Here is a 26,706-nt window from a genome sequence, read left to right as displayed (position 1 = left end):
GTATATATTATGGGTCCCACAAATACAGCTGAATATGATACACCAGCAGAGGACCTTCCAATAAAAACACATTACTTTTGCATGGGGGACACCTTTTTCTAATAGCTGTGTTGGTCTAGAGCAATATATATATATACTATGAAGCTCCATTAGAGCAGTGCAATTTTTTTTACAAAGACTCCGGCGGAGTAATGCAATTTTTTTAGAGAAGACCCCGGCGGAGAAATGCAATTTTTTTTTTACAGAAGACCCCGGCGGAGCATTGCAATTATTTTTAAAACAACTTCGGCAGAGCAATGCAATCTTTTTTTTTTAAAGAGCCTGGTGGCCCAACACAATTTTTTAAGAAACAACTCCAGCAGAGCAATGTATATCAAAGAGAACTAAGGAAAATAATGGCCAAAGTATATCTTAATAACTCAATCAATGAGGAGAGTGTCTACTGCTAACATAAAAGAATTTTACTAATGAAGGGTGATGAGGTAAATTATCTGTGGACCTACATACATGTATCTCAAAGAGACTCTGGTGGAGAAATGCAACTTTTGTTAAATTGGTTCTATTGGGGCAATGTATATGAGAGGGAACTTGAATTCAAAGAATGTTTCTACTGGAGCAAAATATCTTCTAAATGGCTCTGCTGGAGCAATGTATTTTTTTTTTCAATAGCTCTGCCAGAGTTATGTATTTCTTTTAAAATGGCTCCACTGCAGCAATTTTTTTTTTATAGGTAGTTCTGTTTGAGTAGGCTCCGCCGGAGCAGTGCAATTTCTTATAACAATGATGCCACCAGAGTAAAGCATTTTCTTTTCATGGCTCTGCCAGAGCAGTGCAATTTCTTCTAAAGATAGCTCTGGCAGAGCAGTGTATTTTTTTTTCAATGGCTCCACCAGAGCAATATATATATCTTTGAATGGCTCTGCCGGAGCAGTGCAATTTCTTCTAAAGATAGCTCCGCCGGAGCAGTGTATTTTTTTCAAAATGGCTCCGCCGGAGCAGTGCAATTACTAATGATAGCTCCAGCGGAGCAGGGTATTTTTTTTTTTCAATGGCTCCGCCGGAGTAATGTATTTTCTTAAAAACAGCTCCACTGGAGCAATGCAATATTTTAAACAATGGCTCCACTGCAATGTAACTTTTTCAAATGCCTCTGGTGGAGAAGTGCAATTTGTTTCAAAATAGCTCCGCTTGGGCAGTAAAACTTTTATAAAGTTGCTCTGGCGGAGTAGTGATTACTTTTTGAGATACAATCCGCATGATGTAACAATGACTTTTAACTCACATAAAAACCATCTCTGTCAAGCTGGAGAAGGCAGAATTCGAATGAGCTAGGCCCAACAATAAGTTGTTCAGGAGAAAGATAAGTCTTGATGGTTTTACTGTAAAATGTACCATTTCGCACTTTGTTTGAGGTCTGCAAAATTTAATAATGAGTTTCAACCCATGTAGAAACCACCTTTAAAAAGCTTGGAAAAGCATGATTCCAACAAGCTATGCCCGATGATAAGTTGTTTGGGGAAGAGAGAAGTCTTGACGGTTTTATTGTAAAATATAGCATTTCACACATTGTTTGAGCTCCACAAAATGTAATAATGAGCTTCAACCCATATAAGAACCACCTTTGAAAAGCTTGGAAAAGCATGATTCCAACAAGCTAGGCCCGATGATAAGTTGTTCAGAAGGAAAAAAAAGTCTTGATGATTTTCATTGCAATGCCATAATGCAGTCAAGATTTGATAGAGATTATTGACGTAAAACACCTTTTCCTATGTTTGTCTATGAAAACAAAACATCTCTCAAAGATTTTTACATAGTAATTAACATGGCAGCTATGTCTATCAACTGGCTGGTTTGGAGGTTATATGGCTTGAAAATGGGTGAGTGCGTTGCTATTCGTCGGGATGCAGGGTCTGTTTGCATCCGGCGGAGGGTCTGTGCACCAGGCGCATCACCTCAATTTGGAAATGACCCAGGCACAGATTTCAACTTTGATGGGTCCCTGCCCAGGAACAAGCAGGATAACTGGACCATCCCTGTTGCGGCAATGCCTTTTCACAATATGTGGCCCTGCATGATGAATACTTGGTTACCTCTGGTTATCAGCAACAGAGCTCATATTGTCTGAGGACCATTAGATTTGTGGTGTTTTAGGAGGTAATGTGCAGTGCTTAGCTTGGCAGAGGATAAAAATTTGGCAGAGGTTGATGGCAGGTTGGTTCTGCGGAGTGTGATAAAAGAATTACATCACTGGCGGAGAAATGTTTGTTGGTGGGTTGCCCTTGCGATGTACTTAATTACCTACATGTCTGAAGCTCATTCAGATAGGCCATTATGTTTGTGAAGGCAATGTGTGGTGGCTGGTCCTATTGGATATTATAAAAAGAAATTACATCACCGGCGAGGTAATATTTGCGGAAGGATTGCCCTGCTGGTGTAGTTAAATATCTTTTTGAAGTCAATGTGTGAAACTCATTGTAACAGGCCATTATACAAATTTTGCTATGTTTGTGGAGGCAATGTGTGGTGACTGCTCCCACATGGTGGTCCATCGGAGTATTGTAAAAAGAATTACATCATTGACAGAGCAATATTTGCAGAAGGATTGCCCTGCCGATGAACTTAATTTATTCTATTATAAAATTTTTGTTATGTTTTCGGAGGCAATGTGCAGTAGGCTGGTCCCGCATGGTGGTCCGGCGGAGCATCACAAAAATAATTACATCACCAATGGAGTAATATTTGCCAAAGGATTGCCCTGCTGATGTACTTAAATAGCTTTGTGTTTTTGTGGTACTCCACTTTTAATGCCTCAAAAAGAAAAGCACTACTCCGACAGAGTCATTAAAAAAAATACATTGAATCATTTTGCACTTCTCTGCCAGAGTCTTTTTTAAAAAACAGCACTTCTTCGATGGAGCTTCATGATATATATATATATTGCTCTAGACCTCCAGCAGAGCTATTAAAAAGAAGGAATTTCATTTTTATATTGAAGTCACAAAAGAAATTATCATTGCTCTACCTAAGCATTTCATTTTTCTTTTATGCTACCAGCAGATACTCTCCTCATTGATTGAAACACTTGGTTATCATTTTCATTAGTTCCCTTTAATATACATAGCTCTGCCGGAGTTGTCATTAAAAATATTGCATTGCTCCGCCGGCATTGTCATTAAAAATATTGCATTGCTCCGCCGGCGTTGTCAAAAAAATATTGCATTGCTCCGCCGGAGTTGTTAAAAAAAATATTGCATTGCTCCGCCGGAGTTGTTAAAAAAAATATTGCATTGCTCCGCCGGAGTTGTTAAAAAAAATATTGCATTGCTCCGCCGGTGTTGTCAAAAAATATTGCATTGCTCCGCCGGCGTTGTCAAAAAATATTGCATTGCTCCGCCGGAGTTGTTACAAAAAATATTGCATTGCTCCACCAGAGTCATTATAAAATATTGCATTGCTCTGCTGGGGTTGTCTTTAAGAAATATTGCATTACTCCACCCAGGTCTTAAATACCTTTGCAGATTGAATGTGTGGAGCCTCTTCTGACAGATCAATCCAGTATTTGTCATTTATGCAGAGGCAATGTGTGGTTTAGTCCAGTGGAGTGTCTTACAGAAATTTCATGTCACTGGTGGAGTGGTCCGGCGGAGTATCATAAAAAAATTACATCACCAGTAGTGAAACATTTGCCTCACTGGTTGAACTAAACACTTTTGGCAAAGGAAATGCATGAAGCCTCTCCTGACAGAACATTATAAAAATGTTATCATTTCTTTTGGAGGCAATGTGCAGTGCTTAGTAGCTCCAATCAAATCATAGCAAACAACATACATAGATTGACAATATTATGCATGATTTGTATGAGCCAGGCTTGTAATTCTAAGTGTTCATTATGATCATGACCGCCGGTGCAATATTTAGCCCCGGCGGAGGGCAGCTCCGCAGGAGGATATGGCAGTCAAGGTACACCCAGCTACTCCAATCATATGGGGCATTGTTGCTGATGGCCAGCCCATGGTTACTGGGTGATTGTACAGGGTCTGGCTGCCCCTTCCATATTGGGGCCCCACCATCAAACCGGCCGGGCCGGCTGGGCCCTTACCACATGGTTGTTTGTCAGGGCCGGGTGGCCCATCACTATTGGGCCATGATGACTAACATAACTGAGATATTTATGTAACATACGGAGGCTCAAGAGATACATGAAACGTGTCTACCCTTCCTCCAGTCTTGAACGCCTCGCATTGACCAGAAAACCCATCCCTCGTTGTTGGTCGTCGCGCTAAACATTGTCGGCTTTGGGGTCTACTGGTACTCATAGCCTGTCGGATCCAAAATCTTCCCTCTTGTTAATTTCTCCGATGAATTGTCTTTGCACGCATTGCTACAAAAGTAATCACTCTCTCTTTGTGGGCTATTCAGGCACATGATGCAGGGATCCCCGGCATTTGGAGCCATTTCGCGCCTGCACCGTTGCGACGATTGTAATCAACAAACCCTTTACAACCCTCTGTCTCTGTGAACGACTCACCTGCGAGGCAACATCACAGACTGTTCCCACATTTCTGACCCATTTCCGCCAACGTAGACGCTCGGGCGGTACCCATAATTACCGTTGGGTGCTAATACGAGAATTGAGTCGCAGGAATGCATACTCAAAGAAGCCGCCCACACACCATTAGTCATCATGGAAGGAGCCAAGTTGAAATATTGGGTGTTAGGTGGGATCCACGTCTTTTGTCCTATATGTGAACAACAGTGTCAGTAACGCTTCCAAATGACAGGTGTTCCTGTACCATTTGCCAAATCATTTGGTACGGGCACCGCACCGGATTGAAAAAGCTGTTGAAAACTTCCCACATCTGTTACAGAAAATGAAGGTGAGGCCCAGCTGATGAAAACATAGTCAAAATTTTCAACTTGGTCCCCGAATGGGGTCATATCTTGTCGTACGCGTCGTTTGCTTTGGGTCATAAAGTTTGTTGCCCCCCTTCAGTGCTTTACTCTGTCCCGGCGCCTGAGCTGCCCGGCGGCCTTGATTTGCCAGAGAAGCACAAGTTCTGCTGCAATACTCGGAGCTCTGGAACTTTGGCTTCTTCTGGCAACGCTAAGCGAGGTGAAGATGGCAGGCCTCAGCGTTGGCTGTGTGGGTTGAAACAGGTTCACCCACATTGCATAGCAAGGCCGCTTCATTAGCACATGTCCTTGAACAGTATGAATGGTTCTGGAACTTAGGCTGGAGGGAGCAATACTATGGCGAATGAAGACTCGGCACTCTTGAGGCATTCTAATGAAATGTGTAAGGATACTTACCTGGCAAAGGTTGGCAGGTTGATGAGGTAGAAAGTGCTGGACGGCTGTTGAGAGAATGGTGGTCATTTTGAATGTGTTCCTGGGAAGAGTCCCAAGATTCTGCGGAGCTGACCTTAAAACCCATTCAAATGACCAATCACGAAATACCCCTGTTAGACGTAAATGAAACATGAGAAACGATCAAGATATAGATAGTAATTTAGCGCGTCCTGTGGAGTTTATCTTGCAAATCCATGAGTGCCTTTCCAAGCTCATTTCGCCCTTGCCCATCAGCTCCGACACCCCAAAAGGAATCCTTATAGGAGTCCTGCATAGATTAGAATCAGTGAACACAGGATGAAACAAATTTGCGCTGGTTACCTCAATGAGCTCGGCATTCCCAGTCGCAAGAAGCTCATCTTTCAAGTCCTGATGTTGTGTAAATTTGAGCAACAATACTTGGTCCATCTAAAACACATTGAGAAGCTGGGAAAGCGTACGATCACCAACAAACATACGATTTGTATATTGATTCGTCTCCAGTCAGGACGAACATACGCTTTGAAACGTCGGGCCTTAGCCAATGCGTCACTTGGGCATGAGCAACTGCGAATATGTTTGGCAAGATCTGGGCGATGCGGTAGAAACTATAACAGGATCAATAAAGGGGATAGATGTTGCGTAAAACATTTACTTTGAAGGATTGAAATAGGTGTTCGCTAGTCGGATACATCTCGCGTTCGTAACAGACAGGATGATCAGAGAAATTTGTGAAGCCATAATGCAGATCATGTTTGTGGTAGAAGAAAATGGGAGATGGCTCTGCAGGTGACAAGTATCTCGGGGATCTACCTCCACGCCAGATGCCATTTCTCCCCACTTGAGGAGAGGGAGTCATGGTCACTAAATGAAAGAATTTCGTCAGCCACTCGAAACAACAAGCTACTGACGGGCACATAGACGGTACACGTTGTTGGGTAGTATATCTTGAATGTTGTGTTGGATAGAAGCTGCTACAGCCATGGGAACACTTACTTGCACAGCCTATGGAAGGCAACCTTGTGTTTGGAAACCAAGTATCTGGAGATGAAGCTCGCCATGTGATCCTGACAAAGACGAGTGTGATCAAATGAGATTCATGGCCAAAGTTCGGTTCAGTCCGGTTCTTCACAAGTTCTTCACCTCTTTTCGATAACTGGGAAGTCAGTTCGAGCCTCAAGCCGCGGCTTCAAGGGGGTGAGAATTAAAGTGCAAGACTCACAGGGTGGATCGCTCAAGGATCGCCGAGCGCTGAGCACCGAGCGCACGCGTCTAGATAAAGTCCTGAAAGTTACGTAAGCTCTGAGATCTCCGTCACGCTCCGACTTGGCTCCGACTCGGACTATCTTTCGATCCGGAAACCTTCACACTTTCGCCGAGATTATCACTGGTGCAATGTGCAAGTTGACGCCCAGTTAAATATCGCAGTGTCGAGGGTTTTGCTTCGCAAGTGAGTCGCCCCTTCGACTGTCGTTTCAAAATGGTTGAAAGTGCCGACCACTTCAGCTTTGACCATCCTCAGAATCAAGGTTATGGTGAACAAAAGCGGCTGGCATACCTGCTGCAAAGCGATCCCAACTACCACAGGTGTAAGTAACCTGCATGAAATGTGAGCACAGCTAATGCTTGCGGAGCAGTAAAAATTAGGTTCTTAGAGGGCTGGAAACACCCCGGAAAGCAGATACCTCACATTCACGCAATTTTCAAAATCATGTTGTCAGAAGCGAGTTTTAAACCGTTTCATGAATACAGGTCTGTCAACATATACTGATAAACAATCTTCTTTCGTAATCCTATTCGAAGAGCACACGTTGTCAACGCCCCTTTTCAGAACAACCCAGCCAATGAACAGTTCTTGTTTCATGGTACAACCCGAAGCTGTTTCCTAGTCGAGGACAAATACAAGGTCCGTCTCTGCGACCTCCAGCGGTGTTCTTTGTGTAGGATAATAGATCAGTCGTTTGATATTGCGAAATGTGGTAGGTGCTTCAGTCTGTCCTGCTGTCTGTCAATACGTCTGCTAACCCCACCAGGTACAAACCACAATTTCAACAGGTTTGGGTGGGGGATATATACATCTGCTTGTTCATCTAGTGAGTCCTTCGTCAAGATCGTCCCACAAACCTCAACAACATCCCCAGAAGCAGATGATTACATCAAGAATACGGATAAAGCTGGAACATTACGAGTGGTGTTGGTGAATCGAGTCATTGTCGGAAAGCCGTACGAACAGTGTCGGAATGCTACCAATTTGGTGCAACCACCGTCTGGGTATCATTCTGTGAGTATTGTCGCATCAAAATTCCAACGCAGATGTGCTTACTCCATGAATTTCTCATTAGCTTACCGGCACACCTGGCACCAATCTCAATTACGAAGAGACTGTCGTTTATTCAAACGATGCAATTCGTCCTGCGTTTCTCATTGTATATGGTGATGCACCTCCGAAGAGTCAGTCTAAGACGCAGGCTCTCTTGTCAAGGATGTTCAACACATCGTTAGTTGGATAAATGCACGTTTGCCATAGAACAAATTGTTGAAATTCATTCACATTATTTTTCTTCAATCAGACGCATTCCTCCTCGCATCTGTGTTCAATGGGTGTACATGATGATGAAGACAGGGATGATGGCATCTGAGCTTGAGACGAATACAGATTCTCTACCGGAGGCCTACGTGAAACATCTCAATTTGACAGGTGAACAAGCACAGCTTTGCAGAGGACCAAACCTGTTTCGATATCCGCTGCTTCGGATCGACAATTACATCACAAGCGACCATCACGCGGTAGGGTGAGGAGGTGCAGGATGTTGCGAACATGTCAGCAAGTGCTGGACTCTCGTAAGAGTATATGCCGTTTCCATATCTAATTTGAGGTTCGCTCAAGGTTAGATAGTGACCAGTGATGACGGGAACCATGGACCCCTCACCTTCCCTTGTCGATCGGTTCTCCAAAAGCGAACGACTTGAAGAACGACTTGACGATGCAGCAAATCCCACAAGACTCGAAGCTACATAGTCTGGGACCATACAGGCCTAGATCACATATGCATTGCGAACTATAAAAACTCCGGACTTCTTCAAAATTTGGGTTGTTCAAACTGTTGATGACGAAGGTTGGTCAAGTCCAGTGTCGATTGAACGACTCACCGATAGCGGTCATGCAGGATACGGACATCGCGAGGGATTACAACCTCATATGCTTTCTCGAAATATGCCGGTTCCTCTAGTGCTGCCCACCTGCTCAAAAACTGGGCTTTCACTGCCGACTTTGATAAGCTTCTTTTGTCAGTCCCAGCCATCTCAAAACGTGCTCACAGTCTTCCAAGGTCGGCGAGTCATGGGCGTTCAGCTCCCTCAATTGGGGTCCCGTTTGGGACTGGCGGTCGCACAAGATACATAACTGACCAAGCATTCGAGGTTGGAGACCACATCTCATGCAGCCTTCTGCCTCTCCTAGACGAACCGCTTCTCTAGCACACCCCGACTTGTAAGCCATTCAATAACTGGATGTGAGGGACGTACTCTGCATGTATTCTCGAGCAGAAATTCGCGAACGCCAAATGTCCTGTTGCGCGACATCCATCCAACTCGCAACAAACTGGACTCGGACCCTCCCCACGTCGGGCGCAGCTCCTACTGCAGTACGAGTGCATTAAACCTTTCTCAACAAATTTTCGCTTCTCCTCACAAATCTTCGCACAAAACTCAGAGCTTTTCACGACGCATTCGGCTGACTTCTTACCTCGCAAAGATCGAGCTTGATGAAATTTAGCACTTGTTGGTCGGACGGGACCCAGTTTGAGGCGACAACATCCTGAAAGGGTGAAGCCATTACCTTGCTTGGCAAGGTCTATTACCACGGTCATAATTATGTAATCCGTCCTGCTGGCCCCCAAGGTCATATATCCCTTTTATTGACACCGAAACGTTAGAGACCGCTCTAGACTACTGCCAAACCTAACCATACAAATTCATTGTACTGGCCCCCAAGGTCATATATCCCTTTTATTGATGCCGAAACGTTAGAGACTGCTCTAGACTGCTGCCAAACCTAACGAAGCAAATTCGCCATCGCCAGTTGCGGAGACTCAGAAATTTCTGAGAAAGTTACTCAATTTACTGTCTTCAACAAATCTGCTCAAACTCTGCAACTTATACAATACTACTTACTGGTAACAGTACTATAACCCTTTTGCATTTGTCGTCGTGCCAGGTTTTCGACTACTACTTCCAATGGCTGCGAGGAGCGAACCGCCCAAGCGGTTCGGCGACGAGCAGCCAATAACAGATCATAAACTTACTCTGAAGAAATTTCATTTTATTTTTATGTCATCGCCGTAGCGGGCTTTGCACCCGTAGGAGTCAGTACTCAGCACTATAAGATTTTTTATTCTTATCTTGCATGAAATACAAGCAAGGTTTTTGTTGACATTGGAACAATGTCAAACTCTAGTGGTGAAGGTGCACAGTTAATTGAATAGTTTTTCATGTCACACGCGTCACAGGATATAGGCAGTGTTAGTTGTCCAGGGTCCTGGACCCCGGCTTGAAAGATAATCGAGTGCCTACAATTTTCGGATCTGTCCCATTCGAAGGGATCCGATTATACAGATAAGTACAAATTGTAGGTTTCCAACATGACATTTGAAGCACCCATTGAAGGACGCCACAGCCTCGTTTTCATCGTTTTCACAAGCTTTGACTCTGGCCTGTCTGTCCCTTAAAAATACTACGAGCCAGGTCGGATGGCCCCCCCCTGGCCAATCACCAAGGCTTGGTAACACTCCACCAATGGCATTATGTGATGTTTGTGCAATTTAATCACCCATCTATTCATGCCATGCTGACGAGCCGCGAGCGTCGAAGCATTGTCAAGTTCGACCTAGGTGCGTCGAAGGAATGAAGACTCACCCATACTGCAGCAAAAGCTGCGCCATCATGAGCCAGAAATCCCTGGTCAGTTCTGTCAATGGCGCAATTAGGAGTCTGGGTGATTGCGATGTAAGTCCAGTCTAAACCCCCAGAAATTGACTGATCAATGCGACGTTGAAGTTTTGCCATGCACGACCCAAAAATGTTGTAGGGGATCGTATTCACGACTTCTGTAGCAAGACATGTGCTAGAAGTGCCGAGCAGAAATCCGCTAGGTTAGGTGTCAGTACCAGGAAGGGTTAGTATTTTCACTCTTTACAATCTTATCACAACTTCTCATTGTCATCTAGCTACATGTCAAGCACCAGGATGCCAGGCGCCCGTGTATGTGGATAAAGGTGGCCAACATAGCAATTATTGCTCAATATCTCATAAGATGTTCGCTCAGCTGCTTCCACTAATATTTATTGTTGACTTGTTTAAGATAGCCTCAAAGAAACGCTATGCCTCTTGTGCCTTGAGGAACCTACGATATTGAAGTCGAATTTTTGTTCTTGGCGGTGCAAAAATCATGCAGAAGAAAGGGGGCCTATGCTTCTAGAAGTTCCTTTGGGTCATAAAACCTTCCAGAGCAGTATGTTTCAATGTTTCATTGTTCTGACATCGTCTCAGCGCCCCGCTACTAGTTGCCGATCAGTTCAAATAGTCTTGGAGACATACCAAAGCTGCGTGCCTGCCTGTGCGCCTTGTTTACAAGATCATCTCTCCTGCATCTACGCTTGTCAAATACAATGCCTATAGGTGAGTTATCGATCCAATAGTGTTACCTTGAGGAAAGTTGTTGAGGTAGAGGAATCTTCCTAGGGATGCAGTAGAACACTTCAGGCCTGACGCTTCTGAGTGACAGCAGACCTCAGAGGCCGATTCTTTTGATGGTAGGAATTGGCCTCTGAGGGGTGTGGCCGCTCTCTCACCCGCATAAAAATCCAAATCAAGCATGCTTCTTTTTCCGTCTAAAAATAGTCGGAGCATCAAAGCAACAGCCTGTTGGTTGCTGCACTGCTAGGCAGCGCTCGACCCACGTTACCTGCAGCCAGGGTTTTCCAGCCTGTCGAAAACATAGTAGGCACTCCCTTTAATCCTGAAACTTTTACTCAGCATACATACTCGGGATTCCGGATAAAACCTTGGTCAAAAGTCCAATGGGAGCGCACGTCTGGGGCCAGCAGTAACGCGAAGGGCTCCCCCGCTCCCCTAGCACACTCCATAAAATAACAACGTCATAGCTTGAAATTGCACATACTACGTGGTGGGGGTTTAATTTATCACCCTGTTCAAAAATGAATGCAGAATCGATAAAATAACCGAAAATTGCTTTATTCTGATGCTCAGAATATGCACCACTGGCGGCCTTTCATCTGGAAACCAGAACACCATGTTGGCATATTATATGAGATATTTTTACAGCTGTTAAAGATTATGTAGCACAAATATCTTACCAAAGACATCAAACATCTTAGCCACGGGCTCTTCTCGACGATGGTTTGTTTTCTTGGACCTCCCGTGATTGCATACCACCAGAATAATCTAACATAGAAATCTGAGTGCTGCTATCTTTAATGACTAGTCCACCTTTAGCAATAAGAATACTGAAGAGTTTCTCGAGGCCTGAATTACGTGCTGAGTTGAAGTGCCCAGAGTAGATTACTACCCAAATTGTCTCCAAGTTGTTCTTCAACAAGCACCTATACCTTGTGTCGTGAGATCCATATCATAAAATACTATATAACAAAATTCTCAAGAGTATGCAGTCAACACTGACACCTGCAGAAAAGGACCCTTTCAAATTTTACTTAAATGATGCTGTAAAAATCACTTAAAATCTCAGCTACCCGCTTCACCCTATAGAAAAAGATACCAAAAACAGCTGTAAGATAGCCCAATGTCTCAAAGAAAAGTGTTACTGAGTTGGTATTGAAGAGGGAGGTGGAAGTGAGGCTCAAATTTTATTTTTCCGGAGTAAAAGTCAGACTACAAAGGCGACGTCAAAGATTGGCAAAGATGATCATCTTGAGCATTGTAGCTACAGTTACGACCCATAACAGGTCCCTCCCATAAATATCGTCTCACATGGAGTCAATTTTAATACAAAACAGTTTCTATGAATGTATGGTTGCTGTAGGATATCAATGAGTACCTCCGACGTTGTTTTCTTGCCAGTATGTTGCAGTCTCTACATCAAAATCTCTGCCATTTTTTTTTTCCGTTGCAAACTGGATGAGGCAAGGATAAAATATGTATTTCGAGAATTCATATTGTAAGATACAATGTGTATCTAGCCTACACCCAAATTAAATGTAGTAACCGGCCCACAGCAAGGATACAATGTTGGCGGGGATTGACATATCAATAGAATCTGAGACTCGGAACGCACCTCGAGGCCTGGCTTGAATATGTCACAGTCAGAATGCATTAGGAGAGAGCCCGAAACTTGCCAAATAGATAAGGGTGGGCGTCATATGAGTTGAGAACAAGGGATCATCAAAAAAAAAAACAGAACCGTAACTGACACTCAGTACTCACTCAGAAATCATCATTGTCCAGCTGTTTCTTTGCCTCCTTTCTATCACTGCAGACTTGGAAAAGTGCCCCTTCTATTTAGAGCGGAAGTTCAGGAGGAAGACGAGCACTGCGACCAAGAGATTTGGTGAATGCATGACGTATTAAGATTTGAGCGGCAGCTGGAATCGACTCAGTTGAGGAAAGCGTTTGAGCTGTGATACTGATATGAGTATGAATAGTGATAACAGACCTACCTATGTAAATGGCATAGATTCCGCCAGCTCACATAACCAACCCTTCCACAGCGGCCATAATTCCGCGCAGTAACGCATCGGGCTACTTGACACGGATCCATACCTTGGCAGCGGCGCGAATCCTCATCTGGTGACGTCGAGTGCTGCGCAGGGAGCGTAGGTGAGGCGAGTAGTTGGTGGGCAACATGTCACTGAAGGGGGTGAAGGTCGTTCGTCATCGGAAGGGTTCATCGCAAGCTACAGTGTCTTGCATAATGCTTTGCAGCACGAATTTTTTCAAATCGTATTTGATTATATTTGTAGTGGTCACAAACCAAGGCCGAACGAAATAATCCCAGGCCTGAGTGTGACATATTAGGTCCAGTTTAACACAGCCAAATACCATTTTAAAAAATTCACGCTACAAAGCATTATGCAAGGCACTGTAACGGCGCCAGTGCTGGAGCGCGGAGCACCTGTTCGGGCACCGGCAACCATCAGCCGGAGCTATTTTTGGACTGACAGCGTGGGCAGTGACGGGATCACCCCCCTCAGAGGCCAATTGCCACCAGACAAAGAATTGGCCTCTGAGGCCGTCTAGCGCTTGAGAAGCGTCAGGCCTGAGGTGCAGTAGAAGCTCGTGGCAAATTCCTCTCATCAGGTCGCAGCACATTTAAAGGACCGGGAAACGAAAACCGCCGTTGGCATGGTACACGGCGAACATGTAACCTTGGAGATAAAAATCAAACTCGGCTCTGTTCATCGTCTCAGTGCTTTCTCTGCTCTATTATCCGAAACTCCTTTGACGTTTCGCTCTGTAAAGCAAACACCGGTTTTTCCAGGTGGATTTCCTTCTTCTGCGTTGCAAGCGGTAAACCTGCTTACTTGGATTCGAATTTGAATTAGGTTCGGTCAGGGCATTTACACTTCCTCGACCTCGTCAAAGTGAGTTTTCTCCGCCATCTTTCTCTGACAAGTTCATGAAAATGTACTAGGTCGAACGGTTACTCTTCCAATGGTTGTCAGTCCTCTCTTAAGGCAGTGCTATTAAACAAGGTCATTGTCGGCAAAGGATGCAAACTTCACAAGGACAATGAGACATTAAAAGCACCCCCGCGGGGGTTTGATTCGGTATGTATGTTCTATTGTCGAAAATCCCCTTTAATATTTAGTCAATCCCGAAAGGTGCTCGGCGAGAAAGGGCAGGATTTGAATCACGACGAACTGGTCGTTTACACCAACGATGCCATCAGACCCTCCTACCTTGTCATGTATGAACCCTAGACCTGTGGCCGTGAAATAAATGAAAATGCAAGAATTACCTGCTCAGCTGGTGTGCGCTACTGCCGTAGAAGAGGATGATGTTTAAGAGTCATACACATCTGCAACCTCCTCCCCGCCAGCTCAATGCACACTTCTGTCTGTCTCCGCCCTTGTGTCTGCAGCACCCTCCGTAACGGCCTTTCTCAGCAGTCGACAGGCTCATAATAACACGAAGGGTCCTAAAATGACATCGTAGTATGGTGTTCAAATCATATTTGAGTGAGGAGCGCGGCAATACCTAGATTCGACGATATTAAGTATGTTGGTGCGTGATATGGGGTTGGTTTAGCTGAGTGTCGGTTAAGCTGTTCAAGGGGTTGTTAGCGTTAGACGAGTGCGCCCTGAGCGTGCATCATGATCATGGGTGGGGCATAGTACGCTACAGTTTTACCTTGCTCAATGGTCCAAGATATCTCGTGAATGTCATCTTGCTCTAATCCGAAAGACGAATAGGCACCCCCGATGCTGGAGAAAAGCTCGGTCATCTGATGTTTATCGGAGTCCAGAAAGAGGAAGCGAGATTGGTTCGCTGGTACAAACGCTCAAGGAGATATCCGTAGAATATGACGTGATCTACCCACAAGGTCAGCACAGATCAATGAATATCGCGTAAACTGACCGTTTTTGAAGCATGAGCGCTTTGACTACAGGATGAACGTTCGCTGTCGCTGAATTCGTTCATTTGCAGACTATCTGACTGAAAAAAATTTGAGATCCAGAGCCAGAATGCTGAACCATTTGTAGTCAACTTTCCGCAAGGGACATCTCCCGTGAAATGCCAAAACACAATGACATCTGCGAAATCTCGATATTCGTTTCTTGCTTACCTCCGGTCAAAAAGCGCGGTTTTCGCGATTGGTGGGTTTCCTAGAAGCTGTTAGGGGCTTATGAGTTATAAATCGACCGGCGGCGTACTGGAAGACCATCGGTACGAATATCCGCTCCAAAATGGGTTTCAGCGCTACCGCTACGAGGCGCTACCACACTTCATTGACAATGTGGCGTATGAACGGAGAGACGTCGGAAGCTGAGGTCTCCGATTTGGTCCCTGAGATGAATCGAAGATGAGTGCTCAGATTGTAAGTAATCATTCTGCGAACAAGCTTGGAAGGGAAGTAATTGAGATGTCAAGGAGATAATAGGGCGACGAACCGTCAATTGAACGCGTCGTTGGAATGGAATAAGAGGAAAATACCACTGGCAGATGGTGCACGAGCTCGGTTCGCACATCATGTCGAAGAAAGGTAGGGTCACCATCACGGTGGCAAAAAGTCTGCTGTAACTTATAAGGACTGGTCACGAGTCTACCTCTCACCCCTCCGCATCAACTTCCCAACTCACGACTGCCTCACCCTCCACGTGACTGCGAGTCCGGAAAACGCTACCCTGCGCAATACTTTGGTCGTGTGCGCCACATGAGTGGATGGACAGTGCGATTGAACGAATGAGGGCATACAAACCCCGGCCAGATGTGGATCGGAGAAAGGGAAAGAGGACAGTCTTTGAGGACGAAGGTTGATGGAGCGCCAGTCAGACTCTTCAACGAAGAACGTATCACAGCATAGGGGGGTAACAAGTATATTAAATTTGAGCCCGCGATTCGATGGGGACGAGGATACAAACCCAATCCCTGGCTACATCTGACCCAATGAGCACGGATGAAGCAGTGGGATGATATGAAACGAACCTTGTGGCCATTCTATGAGTATGTCAGGCGAGCCTTATCCCTGTCAGTATCACCTTTCCCAACCTCACGTGGCTGAGGTCCTGTTCGGGTGGTCCATGTTGGCCAACGGTAAAGGTGGTACACCAAATTCCGCCTCATGAAAACCCACCCGGGAATTATCACTATACCGTGCGCATCACCCACGAAGAGAGGGCGTGGAAAGGGGCGCAACCAATGTCGTAGCTCAAGGGTTGAATTTTCCCTATCCGAGGAATGGCGTTCTTTGTAACATTTAGGAAAAGCTTAGGAGACTCGCCATTCCGATCGTGTAGCAATAGCCATCCGATTATCGGTTCACAAAGGCACCGCAACGAAGTGTGACGACGCAAGGGGGAGAGGTTTTCTGTTACTCGTTACAGGTGTCGGCTACTCAGGAGATGAACAACGGTTGCATGTTGAAAGGTCAAAGAGCTGGGCGATTCACGAATCGGAAGGAGAGGTCGAGGGCCGACCATGGTTGGACGGATCTCTGATAAAGAGCTTCGGCTTCAGAACCGGGGGTAAGATCTTTCGGGGGTTGCACCACAGGTTGAGGCCTCTGGAATTCGTATTCAGAAAGCCTAAACTCAATCGAATTCATATGTGGGGCGAATGCTCTGTGGAAGAAAGGTCAGCAAAGGGACCAAGGTCAACACGGACATTGAACATACCGGAAGCAACCCCTTGGTCTTTCAACAACCCTCCGTTGATCCTGGTAACGTTGCCGTCGTTCATGGAGTTCAGAACTGGATTCGGGAAGGCACGCCTTACCATTCAGTGGCACTTCTTGTGCAGGGCGGATGTCTGAATGCCCCCTATGTTTCGTCGCATAGAGCCTACATTAAAACAAGTGAAGTCCACCTGGAGGCGCGAAACAGAACGGAACCTTGGTTCGGTGAGGTTTGGTTGTTGTGGCGATGTAAGTGTTTGGGCCAGGTTTGTGATTATTATTATTGAACATGAGCTCTATTTACTCAATATTTACTCTACCTCTTCTCAAGTCCGACGACTCGACGCCTCTTGTTCTCAGGTTCTTGCAGCCCTTGAAAAAAACTAGTGTTCTCAGAATGGAGACGAAATACAAAATTTTCTTGATTTCGAATCTCTTCAGCATTCGTGCTGACTCGGAAATCCCAAGGGTTGGAATGTTATAATTTTATGAACTGGCATGTCTCACAACACTGATCCCTGGGAGCCCTTCACTAATTTCACTCGGCAATGCGAGTCATAATGCATGAGGTCGGGTCCCGGGATGCCATCTAGAAGGCCTTAATATAACTCATTCACCGCCAAGTACCCATTAAGCAGCTGGGCTATGTATCAGCTGGGTGCAGTCTGGTTTTGGACCTACCCAAGCCTCCGAGTCTGTTGGACGTGCGTCTATCTGAGATTCCTTATCTTCCAAGTGTTCCCTGTCCTTGAACTCTCCACAGTTCTTCAAAGCGGAACGAGCGATCCCTTCACAGTTGCCGATTTGTGTTCCCAAACGAGCTTTCAAGGAAGCGGGCGAATGAGGGAATTTCTCGCAACCAAGGACACTGTGCTCTGAGTCCATCATAATCTCAAAAGCTGACCGTCAACGATGGCTTTTGTTATCTTCAAATCAATGCGGCGTCAGCTGGCTGCCCTTATGTCCACCGTTGTTTCAGACACCCCGATTCGCTTACCGTCTGTCAGGGGTAAGGGTTTGACCTGTTTATCCAGTTCAGAGCGCTAACCGGCTGCGTTTCATCAAGATTTGCATCTCGTTGATTGGCGCCACCGTGCATATAGGTCTGATTCACTATCGACACTTCCTGATATGCCTATGTAAGTATTATCATGATGATTATTGAGATTCCTGATTGCTTCCACGACTAGCCTCTCGGACTACGAAACCACTCATGACGGTAATTACAAGATCGCAGGACAGCAGTTCGCCTTTTGAAGCCAACGAGGGAATCAGCCGACTCTAGACGTATGTTAACCCATCCAACTCTCAATAAGGACATCCCAGTTTACGGCAAGGATAACGGAATACACACGCCGTGAAAGGTCCCAGAAGTGGGGATTCCGCGAACGTCCGCTGCCAATGTCAAAAAATAGCGCTCATCGGTCTCACGGACTTGGAAGCAAGATGCTTTAAATACCTGTGGGATACAGATAACTGCCGTGGATGAAACGATTCAGCCCAGGTTTTACTATCCATGTTCATATTACTGCCCATTCTCTATGTTTCTCTTCAGGCGATTCGCGCTTCACCTTTACCCCTTCCGATTGACATCAGCAATGCCCCAACAGGCTTACACCTACCAGCCTGCATGTGCATTGATCAGCGATCACTTACAGATATCATATGGAGCTGCTTTACCACTATCTTCGCTTGCACTTGGCTGTCAGTACACCCCAACATGCCAGGTCCTGATGAAAAGTGTTGGAAGACTGTCCTTCGGAGACTTGAATTAATGCTCTGGTCTCTTATCTGCCCTGAGATGATCATCTGTTGGGCTTGCAGGCAATGGTTTGCTGCACGGAGCTTGTGTGATGAATATGGTGGTGGGTTATTCCCGAGGTAATGAACCTTTGAGGACTGACTGCGGTTAGGGTTGGGATGGACAAAAACACATGGTTACTTTCTACAGATGGGGGGATTTATGCTCATGGATGGAGACGAAATGGTGGGCGTTCTCACGCCTGAGATGTTCCGTGACCTGCTTCAGGACGGCATGATTGCCTTCCCCTCGATTACAGAGGAAGAAATTGAAGACAGGAGCAAGGCTGACGGCCTGGCCAAGGGAATAGCGGTTTTGCAAACCGTATGGTTCATCGCCCAGTGCATTAGTCGAAAAGCGCAGGGACTGATCACCACTGAAGTCGAACTAATCACGCTGGCTTTCGCTGCCCTCAATGGAATATTATATTTCTTGTGGTGGAACAAACCTCTCGACGTCAAGTGTTGCGTGCCAGTTCCCTACGAAGATTGCGAGCCTGTGATGATTCCCTCCTATACTAAGCCTAAAAGTAAGTTTTTCTATTTTCTCAACTAAGAATTGAAATGATAAAACATAGGGTTGACTTGGCGAATCTTTGGCATGTTTTTCAAATCTCCTGGCCCGGAGGAATCTACAGGTTGGTGTTGCTCTGTCAGCAGGTTTGATATGTAATTCAAAGTCCAGTGTCAGCGGTTCCCTTACTCGTGACAGCTCGTGAAACCGCCAAGGTTCCTCACTCTAACCCTAAAAGTAAGTTCATATCTACCGGACTTTTGAAAATGAATTGACGAAATGCACCAGAATCGACTCAGATCTTTTCCAGCATCTTTTCGTGGGGTCATACGTGGTTTTTGAACTCCCTTGGTCATTTAACGGGTTGCGCAGCTAGTGAGTCCTGTCCTTCTAGAATGTTAATTTGACTATAGCATATATTAACAGTGGACACCATCACACTTGCCACCACCTGTGCATTATTTGTGAAGAAGGCTTTGGTGGAGCTCCTGTTACTTCCATTCAGAGCGATCCTGGTGATTTTGCTCAGGTTCCAGGACTTCCACAGATGCGATATGGTTGATGAGGATGCCATCCGGGTTCCAACATTTTACGCACCTGCCAACGATGACCATGGATTCTTTAGGGTCCGCATAACGACCCTGATCGTTGCGACGATCTTTGGAGGCATCCATTGCGCTGGCTGGAATTTTCCCTTTCCCTCTCACGCAGAGCTGATTATCTGGCGTGTATCCTCTTTAATCATTGTCATTGTTCCGTGGACTTTTGTGCCTCTACTTGTGACGGGGTTTATGGGGATAGATACAATTGCCACCAAAGTTTACACCATGGTGTCCTACTCTGGCGCTGTGATTTATGTTCTCGCACGGCTCACCCTCTTTGTCGAAGCTTTGACCGCCCTGAGGCATCTTCCCCCGGGGGCATACGCTGTAGTCGAGTGGACCGCCCTTTTACTCCACATGTGACCAACGGCTGTTTACTCGCTGTTTTTTTTGGGATATTCTCTACGAGCTTTCAGTGACTGGCATAAGTCTGAAGTATATGTCATTCAATTTTCACGTGGGTTGGGGAGGGTTTCTGTCTCATGCTACCATTTATCGTTCATCAACTTGATATTACCACCTGGACTCAACGTATGTCTCATAATCACCGTAGCGTGCCTACGGGCGCAAAGCCCAATACTTACGGTGTTTAGATAAAAAGTAACTGTTTTTTTTCTTTTCTTAAAGAGTGATTCTGGAATCCTTTGTTGGCTGCTCGTCGCCGAACCGCTTGCGCGGTTCGCTCCTCACAGCCAACGTCCCTTGAGAGCTGCAACCACTGTAGCGGGCCTACGGGCGCGCTCCGGCGATTAGATTAAAAAGAAATAAACTTTTTTTTAAAAGTGATTTTTGCGATCGTTCTTGCGCGGTTCGCCAACGTCGACGTCTCCTTTCTCTGGCTGGACGATGACAAAAGCGATGCAGACGTACAAACAGACATAAAGTATTCCACCATAGCCTGTAGGACGATGACAAAAGCAGAATCCAAACATGTGCAAGAGAGGCTTAGAGAGCTACAAACAACCGTAACGTTTCCCACGGTGGAGGCTGCAGGCTAAGACCAAAGAACCCTAAGCGAAGTACTTGGCCCTAAATCACAATTCGGGTGTGTGATCTCGCTGGCAGATCACAATCAAATTGTGACTTGGATTAGGGTCTGGAAAACACCAGGCCAAGTCTTCGCGCTGACTTAGCATTGTACATACATGGTAAATAGTATCAAATAATTCAATAATTGTTAGTATTCGCTCCTCCTCGTCGTATCATACACGCTTATGAGCGTGCCTCGTTCTGCATTCCAGACAATGACACCCCTCGGCAGGTGGATGACTTTAGCATTGATCCAGCACTTTTCCAGGAGTCCGTACGTCAAAAATCGGTGGCGTAGCTGTACCTAGGACCCTGGTATATGCTATAGAATGTCTGATCCTTATGCGGACGGAAATGGGACCTAAAATCGTCTCACCTTCGATCCTTATGTGTACGGAAAGCCCGAACTTTGGCCGGAGGTTTGATCCATTTTGCATCTGTAAATGGCCAGTCGGTACGGAGGTCCGATCCAATTTTCGTACGTTTGTAGCTGTCGGCTTGAGCTGGGTTTGAGCTCAAAAAATTTCACAACCCCTCCCACATCTTCTATTTTCCCCAAGCCCTCTGAGCGACGCACCACATCATCGTTCTCAACGATGATAATCCATTTGGGAATAGCGCGACTCAGCATCAGCCATTAATTACCACAGTGCTCCTTTCATCTGATTGCAATCAACGATGTCAGGATTTTGGAATATATTGGAAGGTCAGTTGCTCAACTCATTTTGTTTGCTAAATGTATTTTTGAAGGTCATGCTTTCAGCAGTCATTCATCCTGGCCCGGAACACAAACTTTCAGAGGACTTTGTAACTAAGATCTTACTTGGCAATTCTGTGGCTCATGCAACACTGCAATATGGAAACATTGCGGGATACTCTGACCTGATCACGACCGTTTTTTTTACTTTTTTTTTTGTTTTATGCGGACATTTTGACCTAAATTCCAACTCTCATCCTCTATGTGCACGGATCTCGAGCATTTACATGTCCGATAGGTATTGCGGACGGAAATGGTCCAAAATGATAAGTAGGATCCGAATTGCGGACGGAAACGCCGAAAAATCGTCCGTACGTAAGTGCCAAAATTTGGCCGTTTTGGATCGGACATTTGACAGCATATACCAGGGTCCTGTACCTTCCCAAAGGGTCACCACCTGGTTCTTTGGACTTCTTCCTTCCCGCCACATCGTCCCATTGGTAAGTCCCCTCCTGTATTGTAATCTCGGCTCCAGATGTGTAGAGAGGTCCGGTCCGGCGGTCCACGGAGTTTAAAGTCGGAGGCAAAAAAAGCGAACAAAACACGAACACAGGACCTCTCTACTACATCTGGTGCAATTTGATCAGTAGGGGTAGGCTCATGTGACAACGTCACGGTGGTCACTCTTGTTCACACCATTCCTCCTCCTACTCAGGCGATGAAATAATACCACCAACGTCAATGTTCTTTCTAAAAATGACTTTATTACACTACCTTGATTGGATCTGAATAGTTGTCTATTTTTTTTCTCTTGAAGAGGCATGCTACTTGGTCAAAATCAAATGCTGATCACACAACCACATATTTTACTAATAAATTTCTGAGACTGGTGTGGACCTGCCTAATGGTTTGGAAACCATGTAGACTATATGTTTTGGCCTTATGGAACTGAGGATGTGCAAGTTTCCTGCTTTGGACTGCAGGGATGTTGCACAAGCAGATAACATCTTTTGCCTTATCCAATGCACAAAACTGGGTACTGTGAAGTGAAAAATGCTGTCCCTTGTCATTGATTTGTACATAGGATTGAAGAGAATATTAGCTTTTATTTTTGCAAGCTACTTTTGAAAGACTGAGTTTGTTTCCTGCACCACTGACCTTTCAAAAGGCTTGTACTCTCCTTCAGCTATGATTATTTGCTGGCAATGAAGCTAAGGTGTAGAGCTCAGTTACTTTATACTTATTGGTGATAAAGCATGCTATAGATCTCAGAAATAATTTTAGAGCTGACATGAAAGTTGTAGAGATGATTTGGGATGCAGGACTTCTTGAGGATGAGGTGTGTTACGAGCCTGTCACACGAGCCTACCCCTTCCTATCAAAATGCACCAGACGTTATAGGGCAGGATCTTGCGCGTGAATTTTCTCATTTTTTTGCCTCCGACTTTAAAGTCCGCTGATGGGATCTTATCTCCCTCCTGGACAGCGCTTGATCCTGCCCTATAACGTGGGGAACGAGACTACCTGTATTGTATCTCTCCTGCCTCACGACATCAAGACTGACAATAGCAGCCGAGGCCCCAAGTCATGGCAGCTTGCCTCCCATACTCAGCAAGAAGCTTGCCTGCCATACTCAGCAAGGGGACGGACCACCATGACACGAACAGGGCAACCACGACATGACTACAACAACCATGATGTGACCACGACCACACGATGACCACAACGTCGGACCACCACGATGCGACCACGACGGACGACAGTGACGCGAAGACGACCACGATGGACCACCACCACCACAACGCGAAGACAACTCTGACGGACAACGAACCCATGAAGACAAATGAGGGACGACGACAACGAACAACTAACGAACAACAGACGACCACCTGTGGTGAGTGCCCAATGTCTCTACAGCCGTGAACGCTTAGCATCCTAACCCACTCAATCACACCCTCACATCACAAAGCGACCGTAAATGTCTTCCAACAATGACAACGAATGCCATCGACCTCAGTGGGTACTAGTCGGCCTTGCCTCTCTTGTTCATATTGGCCTAGCGATGGGGTTGACATTCATACAAGTATATATGCTACTTTCCTAAAATAATCCCCATCATGTAGATGTGTATGGTACTCTAAAATCAATCTTATTGTTGGGCCTTTATAGGCATACATGACTGGTGTAACAATTCTCATTGCTCAGTACCATGAAAAATGGACAAAATACCTTACTTCACCACAGAAACAAACACCTGGTTTGAATGGCTGGGTGCCATGTTCTGTAAAGTCAGGAGGTTGTTTCTGATGCAATTTCCATCAAGTAGAGCCCAAGAACATAAAAATCGAACAAGAACTTACCCGTTAGCCTCAATTTCTGGGGTAAGAGCCCTCATTCATCCACAGAATCGAACGCTGAGATTGAACGGTTGGCCGCTATGTTTTGCGAATTTGGGAGGTCGTTCCTAAAGCGATTTCCGTCAAGTAGACCCTTAGAACGTAGAAATTGAGGAAGAACATACTTGTTAGCCTCAATTTCTGCTAAGAGACCTTATTCCTTCGCAGAATTAAACGCCGAGTTTGAACGGTTAGACGCTATGTTTTGCAAACTCGGGCCGTTGTTCCTGAAGAAATTCCGGTTAAGCAGATTTCAAGAACATAAAATACGGGTAAAAACTTACTTTGTTAGCTCAATTCTCGTAATAGATCTCATTTCTCCGCAGAACCGAGCGCCGACTTTGAACGGTTAGACGCTATGTTTCGAAAACTCGGGAGGTTGTTCCTAAAGCAATTTCGGTCAAGTGAAACCCAAGAACGTAAAAATTGAACAAGAACTTACCTGTGAGCTTCAATTTCTAGGGTAAGAGACCTTACTGCCCTGCAGAACCAAACACCGACTTTAAACAGTCAGGCACTATTGTTTTTAAAACTTGGGAGGTTGTTCCTGAAGCAAATTTGGTTAAGTAGAGCCCAAGAATGCAAAATTTGAGTAAGAACTTACCTGCAAGCCTTAATTTCTGGTGATAGCCCTCATTTCTCCGCAAAACCAAACACCAACTTTGAACGGTTGGGCGCTATGTTTCGAAAACTCGGGAAGTTGTTCCTAAAGCAATTTCGGTCAAGTGAAATCCAAGAACGTAAAAATTGAGCAAGAACTTACCTGTGAGCCTCAATTTCTAGGGTAAGAGACTTTATTGCCCTGCAGAACCAAACACCGAATTTGAACGGTTAGGCGCCATGTTTCGCAAACTTGGGAGGTTGTTCCTGGAGCAATTTCGGTCAATTAAAGCCCAAGAACGTAAAATTTGAGTAAGAAATTACCTGCAAGCCTCAATTTCTAGTAATGGACCTCATTTCCCCACAAAACCGAACGCCGACTTTGAACGGTTGGGTTGCATGTTTTGAAAACTTGGGAGGTTGTTCCTAAAGCAATTTCGGTCAAATGAAACCCAAGAACGTAAAAATTGACCAAGAACTTACCTGTGACCTCAATTTCTGGAGTAAGAGACCTTAATCCTCCGCAGAACCAAGCACCGACTTTGAACGGTTAGGCGCTATGTTTTGCAGACTCGGGAGGTTGTTCTTGAAGCAATTTCGGTCAAGTAGAGCCCAAGAACGTGAAATTTGAATAAGAACTTACCTGCAAGCCCCAATTTCTAGTAATAGACCTCATTTCTCCGCAAAACCGAGCGCCGACTTTGAACGGTTACGCATTACGTTTCGAAAACTCGGGGGGTTGTTCCTAGAGCAATTTCGGTTCAGTAGAACCCAAGAACGTGAAAATCGAGTAAGAACCTACCTGTAAGCCTCAATTTCTGGCAATGGACCTTATTTTCCACAAAACCGCACGCCGACTTCGAACGGCTGGGTGCCATATTCCCAAAACTTGGGAGGTGGTTCCTGAAGCGATTTCGGTCAAATAGAGCCCGGGGGCGCAGAATACGAGCAAGAACTTACTTTTCTAGCTCAATTTCTGTTTGTGGGCATCCTTTCACCACAAAACCAAATGCCAAAATTGAACGGATCGGCGTTCCATTTCGTAAGCTCGGGAGGCACTTCCTGTAGTAGTCACCGTCAAGTAAAGCCCAAGATCATCAAATTCGAGCCAGAACTCACAGAGTAAATCCATTTCTTGTGGGTGGACTTGCCAAACCTTGATGCCGAAAATAGCTTGTGCACATGGAGCTGAATGGAGGTGCAGTTCATGTATTTGATTTACGAGGCTTCTACCTGGTAGTCTATTTTACAAGGTAAAGGGAGAGGACAGCTATGTAAGTACGAGCGTCGGCTTGAACGGAAAGGGAATTAGCGCACGAGAAAACCCTCAGGGTCCAGGACAAGTGTTGGGTGGGAGGTGTGATTTCGGGACAAGTCTATGGAAACCCGGAGCACCAAGCTCCAAAAATACAGTAAAGTCTTTGCCAAACACTGCAGGCCGTGATTGCCGAGTGAATTTGAAAAGTAGTGACCCCGGAGACCTCATGCTGCTGATCATCTGTACTACAATTTAAAAAAATGAGTTATGTGGATCGCCAACACAGCGGTCAATTTAAACTCAAGGAATAAATCAAAAACTATCATTTCAGCTAGCTGGCCAGAGAACGCGCCAGCTTGAGACGCTTTTGGCGCGGTCACATGACCAGCCAAACAACGCCTTGCAACGCGTCACCTTGCGTTTACCAGTGAGGAGCGGCAACCCACTGCCAAATTTTCAACTCCGCCAAATTTTCCCATCACCAAAGACCTGATCAAAAAATGGTCGATCGTCTCAACTGCTCGTATTTACTTCAACACAACAGTAGATTGCCACTTTAAGTGTGGATATATGTAGGTGGAGCATAAGTAAAGGTGCTTGTATACAATTTAGCACAAAAATACAAATATTCTGTCAGTTAATATCTTACTTTGAGCCTTCCAAACCCCTTTATAAAATTCTGTCCTGAACAAATCCATCCTACGCTCCATGAGTTTGTGCCTGCAAAAATTTGAAAGAATACCTCTACAGATGAGGTAGCAATCCATGACGGGGGAATGGCATGGTAAGACACGTCAATGATCACGTGTTGCAATAAAGAAAGTAACTGAAGCGCGACCAAAGCACGACTATCGGCGTCAGCAACGCGTTATCGTCATTACCTCTGCGTATATTGACTTGTTAACCACAAGTATATTATATCATGGGCAAAGACACTTGGAAACTGGGCCAGAAGTCAAGATTGACATTGCAAACTTCCCAGTCAATGACAAACCTTCGCAACATTCACTCCGACAACTTGGAGAACAGACCGGAACACAATATGAATGTCTAAAGCTCAAAACCAGCAGGAGCTTGAAGCTCAACTCGACGTGAGGAGTGAATAGGAAGGCTA

General features: G+C 45.3%; 8 protein-coding genes across 8 annotated transcripts; 4 read left to right on the top strand and 4 right to left on the bottom strand.

Moving 5' to 3' along the window:
- Window positions 1-5,104: 5,104 nt before the first annotated feature.
- LACBIDRAFT_316770 (uncharacterized protein) lies at window positions 5,105-6,389 on the bottom strand (the record flags this gene model as incomplete). Its single annotated transcript, XM_001890034.1, has 7 exons — window positions 5,105-5,248; window positions 5,311-5,422; window positions 5,517-5,617; window positions 5,671-5,757; window positions 5,808-5,936; window positions 5,984-6,275; window positions 6,325-6,389. 7 exons carry the CDS (start codon window positions 6,387-6,389, stop codon window positions 5,105-5,107), a joined length of 930 nt encoding a protein of 309 aa, XP_001890069.1.
- Window positions 6,390-6,808: 419 nt separating this feature from the next.
- LACBIDRAFT_316769 (uncharacterized protein) lies at window positions 6,809-7,838 on the top strand (the record flags this gene model as incomplete). The annotated part of the gene is made up of 5 exons (XM_001890057.1): window positions 6,809-6,917; window positions 6,966-7,080; window positions 7,132-7,307; window positions 7,362-7,609; window positions 7,671-7,838. 5 exons carry the CDS (start codon window positions 6,809-6,811, stop codon window positions 7,836-7,838), a joined length of 816 nt encoding a protein of 271 aa, XP_001890092.1.
- A 151-nt stretch (window positions 7,839-7,989) lies between these two features.
- On the bottom strand, window positions 7,990-9,197 carry LACBIDRAFT_316768 (uncharacterized protein; the record flags this gene model as incomplete). The annotated part of the gene is made up of 5 exons (XM_001890033.1): window positions 7,990-8,194; window positions 8,259-8,429; window positions 8,479-8,590; window positions 8,647-8,801; window positions 8,854-9,197. The coding sequence occupies 5 exons, from the start codon at window positions 9,195-9,197 to the stop codon at window positions 7,990-7,992; spliced, it is 987 nt and encodes a 328-aa protein (XP_001890068.1).
- Window positions 9,198-10,230: 1,033 nt separating this feature from the next.
- LACBIDRAFT_316767 (uncharacterized protein) lies at window positions 10,231-10,909 on the top strand (the record flags this gene model as incomplete). The annotated part of the gene is made up of 5 exons (XM_001890056.1): window positions 10,231-10,332; window positions 10,384-10,501; window positions 10,554-10,641; window positions 10,692-10,837; window positions 10,890-10,909. The coding sequence occupies 5 exons, from the start codon at window positions 10,231-10,233 to the stop codon at window positions 10,907-10,909; spliced, it is 474 nt and encodes a 157-aa protein (XP_001890091.1).
- Window positions 10,910-13,431: 2,522 nt separating this feature from the next.
- LACBIDRAFT_316766 (uncharacterized protein) lies at window positions 13,432-14,282 on the top strand (the record flags this gene model as incomplete). The annotated part of the gene is made up of 5 exons (XM_001890055.1): window positions 13,432-13,438; window positions 13,678-13,840; window positions 13,905-13,943; window positions 13,994-14,129; window positions 14,184-14,282. 5 exons carry the CDS (start codon window positions 13,432-13,434, stop codon window positions 14,280-14,282), a joined length of 444 nt encoding a protein of 147 aa, XP_001890090.1.
- A 2,168-nt stretch (window positions 14,283-16,450) lies between these two features.
- On the bottom strand, window positions 16,451-16,627 carry LACBIDRAFT_316765 (uncharacterized protein; the record flags this gene model as incomplete). Its single annotated transcript, XM_001890032.1, has 1 exon — window positions 16,451-16,627. One exon carries the CDS (start codon window positions 16,625-16,627, stop codon window positions 16,451-16,453), a length of 177 nt encoding a protein of 58 aa, XP_001890067.1.
- A 1,699-nt stretch (window positions 16,628-18,326) lies between these two features.
- LACBIDRAFT_316764 (uncharacterized protein) lies at window positions 18,327-19,975 on the top strand (the record flags this gene model as incomplete). The annotated part of the gene is made up of 6 exons (XM_001890054.1): window positions 18,327-18,561; window positions 18,610-19,026; window positions 19,075-19,134; window positions 19,209-19,247; window positions 19,299-19,385; window positions 19,437-19,975. The coding sequence occupies 6 exons, from the start codon at window positions 18,327-18,329 to the stop codon at window positions 19,973-19,975; spliced, it is 1,377 nt and encodes a 458-aa protein (XP_001890089.1).
- A 5,075-nt stretch (window positions 19,976-25,050) lies between these two features.
- Window positions 25,051-25,518, bottom strand: LACBIDRAFT_316763 (uncharacterized protein; the record flags this gene model as incomplete). The annotated part of the gene is made up of 4 exons (XM_001890031.1): window positions 25,051-25,079; window positions 25,137-25,237; window positions 25,295-25,396; window positions 25,454-25,518. 4 exons carry the CDS (start codon window positions 25,516-25,518, stop codon window positions 25,051-25,053), a joined length of 297 nt encoding a protein of 98 aa, XP_001890066.1.
- Between the last annotated feature and the right edge of the window lie 1,188 nt (window positions 25,519-26,706).

Source organism: Laccaria bicolor, genomic scaffold (assembly GCF_000143565.1).
Source record: "Laccaria bicolor S238N-H82 LACBIscaffold_78 genomic scaffold, whole genome shotgun sequence".
Classification (NCBI taxonomy): Eukaryota; Fungi; Basidiomycota; class Agaricomycetes; order Agaricales; family Hydnangiaceae; genus Laccaria; species Laccaria bicolor.
This window is presented reverse-complemented; position numbering and strand designations above follow the sequence as displayed.